At 30.2% G+C, this 4786-nt stretch overlaps 2 protein-coding genes across 2 annotated transcripts; both read left to right on the forward strand.

Moving 5' to 3' along the window:
• The first annotated feature begins 2996 nt into the window (after positions 1–2996).
• LOC110278170 (uncharacterized) lies at positions 2997–3995 on the forward strand. The gene is made up of 2 exons (XM_021136380.1): positions 2997–3217; positions 3344–3995. The coding sequence occupies exons 1-2, from the start codon at positions 2997–2999 to the stop codon at positions 3993–3995; spliced, it is 873 nt and encodes a 290-aa protein (XP_020992039.1).
• Positions 3996–3998: 3 nt separating this feature from the next.
• LOC110278169 (uncharacterized) lies at positions 3999–4472 on the forward strand. The gene has a single exon (XM_021136379.1). The coding sequence runs from the start codon at positions 3999–4001 to the stop codon at positions 4470–4472; it is 474 nt and encodes a 157-aa protein (XP_020992038.1).
• The last annotated feature ends 314 nt before the right edge of the window (positions 4473–4786 follow it).

Below are 4786 nucleotides of genomic sequence, written 5' to 3' on the forward strand. Positions count from 1 at the left end.
TAAAATTTTATAAAATTTATTAGCTACTATGCTAATTACAAAAGATTATATTAAAGTAAATAGAATTACCAGTCTTATTAAAATGTGAGGTTATTTATACTATTTAAAAGAAAATTTTAATTTGACATTTTTCTATACTTAATTCTGTTTCTAATGTTGTTCTGACAAAATTGAATTAATTTAAAAATTTTATTTAAAAATTTAAAATTTGTGCTAATTAATTAGAAAAATCTATTTAAAAATTTAAAATTTGAAATTCAAATACTAATTCCTAATTAAATGACTTCTTAATCATTTCGATTTTTAAATTTAAATTTTTTTACGTGCCATATTTATAAATTTTCTCTTTACTCAATTTACATTGTTATCTTTTAAATTATTTTTGCACGATAGAAGTATTTATATTTTTTTCTCTTTTTTTAAATATTTTTTCTAAATTTATGTAATTTATAAGGTTATTAATTTTTAGATTGTATTTAATTTTATTTATTTTTATCCACAAATAATAGGATTGATACTATTTATGATGAAACTAATAAAATTATTTTTAAATTAACAAATTCCTATATTCTTGATGAACAATGAATGTTTAATTAGAAAAATTAATTTAGAAAATTAAAATTTGCACTAGCTAATTAGTAAACTCTATTTAAAATTTTGAAATTTAAAATTCTAATACTAATTCCTAATTAAGTGACTTCTTAACCGTTTTGATTTTTAAATTTAATTTTTTTTTATTTTTTACATTTATAAATTTTCTCTTTACTCCATTTACATTGTTATCTTTTAGATTGTCTCTGTACAATAATAGAGGTACTTTCATCTTTTTCTCTTTTTAATTATAAGCTGTTTATTTTCAATTTCTTTATTTAAAGAAATGAAAGAAAGATTTTAACTATTAGTTGAATTTATTGACTGTGAGATTAAATTTATATTTATTTGAAAAAAGAATTTTTTGTGAAAAAATATATATTATTTTTCAAAAATATATTTAGGTAACTAAATAAATGAGAATGAAAAGAAAATTAAAGTCGCCATTGAAGTTGAATTGACCATTTAGTTATTTATTTATTGAGTAGAGATGTGGAGGAGCAAGGAGGTTGAATTCAAACTGGGTAGTTAGTAAAATAGTTAGAAAAAAAATAGAGAGAAAATGAGAACTACATGGATATAAATATATAACAAAAAATAATGATTGATTTGGAATTTTTGATGGAATAGGAACAGACCCCACTCCTCTTCGCGATACATAAATTCAACTTAGGATTTATTTTTTTAATAATATAAAAAATTTACTAATAAAAAGAGTATAGGAATAATTTTTTAGATGTGAAACATAAATATAACTAAAACATAATTTATTATCTTAGTGATTATTAGATGTGATAGATATTAGTGACCTAGAATTTTTTTGTCGACATTGCGACACTATGATGTGTTATGAGGAGAAATCAGAGAAGTCCAAAATAGGATCCAATATTGAGTTCTCAATATGTTGTATGCGAGGGAAGGTACAGCTGCCATTTTTGCAACGTCCATCTTAGCTCTTGCAAGATTTAATATCTGGAGCAGACCAAAAAAACAAACATTTTAAGGATAATATAAGAACTTATAATAGCATGTTTTGCTTCACGTCCCTCGGAGGTAAAATAGAGACCTCCATCAATGATGGGACAAGTCCTCCCCAATTCATTGTGAGTGGACAAAACTACCACATAATTGGAAGCTTGATGCCAATTGAGGAACAAAGAGCGAAATTTGCGCAGTTATATATTTATGATTTAGAAAATGAGGTCTCAAACAGGATAGAGATTTTTAGGTTTGTATCATGCATTCCAAACTGATTAAAAACATATTAAGGTAGTTCGTACTTTGATTTTGGTTAATTATGAATACTAATATTTTTCAATTAATGTTTTATAAGGTTCAAGAACAACCAACAACAACATTGACCAGTCCTTAGTTCTAGACCTCAAGGACATGATCGATCAACATAATGTTCTTGCTCACACATTTAGGATAGTGAGAAACTACCTGAATCAAGGAGATATCACAAATATAAGGCTACGGTTGCACCGAAAAAGATCAAAGAACGCAAGAGTCTACAATTTACCATCTTCTAACGAGGTCACAGCTCTAATAGTAGGAGATTTTCATTATGGAGATACAGGGCGTGATATTATAGTTCAATTAAAGTCCGAACATCTACAAAGGATTCATGAGACACACACCATATTTATTCCTCTTCAGTATCTTATGATGTTTCCTTACGGTGAAGATGGCTACCAAGAAGACATTCCTTTGCGAGAATTTTTAAGGACGATGATGATCTTGAGGAAATCGTAGAAGAAGAGGAAGGAAAATGTATGATGTTCTTAGCATGGATGGAGGCCAATATAAAAAATTTGAATCAGGTCAAATTTTGATATATGCTAAGTTTTCAAATCAATTTGTTTATGATAGAGAAGCAAGGGAATGACATCCACGTAAAAGAGGGTATTCTATTGAGAGGTTAAACTATGTTCCACTGGGTACATGTGATATTTATTATATGAGAATTTTGTTAGCTGTTCAGAGAGGTTGCACAACATATGAGTCTATTAGGACAATTAATGGAATTACACATTCTAGCTTCTAAGATGCTTGCTATTCCATGGGACTACTGTGCGATGATAGGGAATTCATTACAGCTATTATTGAGGTAGCTGAACTTGCATCTGATCATCAATTGAGAAAATTATTTGCGATGCTACTAATATCTAAGAGCATTAGCAACCCAGAGCGTGTTTGGAATGCAACTTAGACATTATTAGCTGATAGAATGCTATATGAGAGGAGAAAAGCTTTGAAAAATCAAAGTATTTACTATGTCTTTTTTATATCAAGATCGTATTCTCTTATTATTTTTATTTTTATTAATAATATTAATAGTTTTATTTTGGAATTAATTATTAAATATGTCATAAAACTACCATGTGCTTTTGGTAGGACTAAACATGATTGATGACGAATTGAAAACACTATACCTTATTGAGATTGAGAAGATACTCAACAACAATGCAAGGTCTTTAAGAGACTATCAATCAATGCCATATAGTGAGATGTCTGATGTTTGTCTTTTTCGGAATAAGCTAATAGAGGAAAAGTTAGCATATGACACAAATAAGTTGACTCTTACAAACTTATATACGGAACAAAAGATGACTCATGAGCAAAGGTTAGTATTCGATGAGATACTCAATGCTGTTATTACAGACTATGGTGGTTTTTAATTCATTTATGGGCGTAGTGGGTGTGGTAAGACATTTATTTGGAATGGACTTTCTTCTACTATTCGGTCTAGAGAAAAGATTGTTTTAAATGTCGCATCTAGTGGAATTGTGTCTTTACTCCTACCTGGTGATAGAACGGCTCATTCTAGATTTTTAATACCCACAATTACTGATGAATCTACTTGCAACATCAAGCATGACAGTTTGAAGGCTGAGCTGCTCATCCAAAGTAGCTTAATAATTTGGGATGAAACTCCAATGCTCAATAAAATGTGCTTTGAAGCACTTGATCGGACGCTCAGGGATCTTGTGTCAGTTACCGATCAACATAAGTCACATCAACCATTTGGTGGTAAGATTGTTGTTCTAGGAGGTGATTTCAGACAGATACTTCCGGTGATTTCGAAAGGGAGTAGACACGATATATTGACATCAGCTATTAACTCATCCCATCTGTGGTCGTTTTGTAAGGTTCTGAAACTGGAAACGAACATGAGGCTTCTAATGTCTTTTTCAAATCAAGATGAAGGTGAAATGAAGAGATTTGCTAATTGGATACTTGATGTTGGAAATAGAAATATTGGTTTTGTTGTTGGTGCTGAATTAGAAATTGAAATTTCAGATGATCTATTGATTACAACTACTGATGACCCTCTCTCTCATTTGGTAGACTTTGCATATCCAAATTTGTTGCAAAACATGTCAGATTACAGGTATTTTTAGAGGATGGCAATTCTTGCACCCACGCTTGAGAGTGTCGAGAAGGTAAACGATCTTGTCTTGACAATCTTTCTAGGGATGGAAAAGGAGTATTTGAGTTCTGACACAAAATGTCAAGCTAATGAGAATGAAGATGTACAACAAGAGTGGTTCACACCAGAGTTCCTAAATGACATAAAATATTTGGGACTACCCAATCACAAGTTGACTTTGAAGCCAGGAGTCACTGTAATGCTACTGCGAAACATATGCCAGACTTCAGGTTTATGCAATGGTACACGATTAATAGTTAACGAACTTGGTAGCAATGTAATTGGAGCGACGGTAGTGACTGATAGAAATATTCAAGATAAAGTGTACATTCCAAGAATGAACTTGATCCCTTCTGATTCAGAGTTGCCATTTAAGTTCCAACGGAGACAATTTTCATTAACAGTATGCTTTGCAATGACCATTAACAAGAGTCAGGGTCAATCATGATCATATGTAGGGCTTTACTTGCCAAAATCAGTGTTTATCCAGGGACAACTTTATGTTGCTTTGTCAAGAGTTAAGAGTCGCAGTGGCCTCAAGGTTTTAATTCTTGACGAAGACGGCGATCCAAAGTCATCAATAACAAATATCATGTTCAAAGAAGTTTTTAATAATATTTAGGTAAGAATAATATTATTTTCATTTTAATAGCATCTTATGATTTACACTTTTGTATAAATATTTATTGTAGATATAACTAATTTATGTATAACTCTATTTTCAGATTTGAGATGAAATGTGTAACAAGGAGCACAACATCA

The sequence above is a fragment of the Arachis duranensis genome, chromosome 2 (assembly GCF_000817695.3).
Source record: "Arachis duranensis cultivar V14167 chromosome 2, aradu.V14167.gnm2.J7QH, whole genome shotgun sequence".
Taxonomy (NCBI): domain Eukaryota; kingdom Viridiplantae; phylum Streptophyta; class Magnoliopsida; order Fabales; family Fabaceae; genus Arachis; species Arachis duranensis.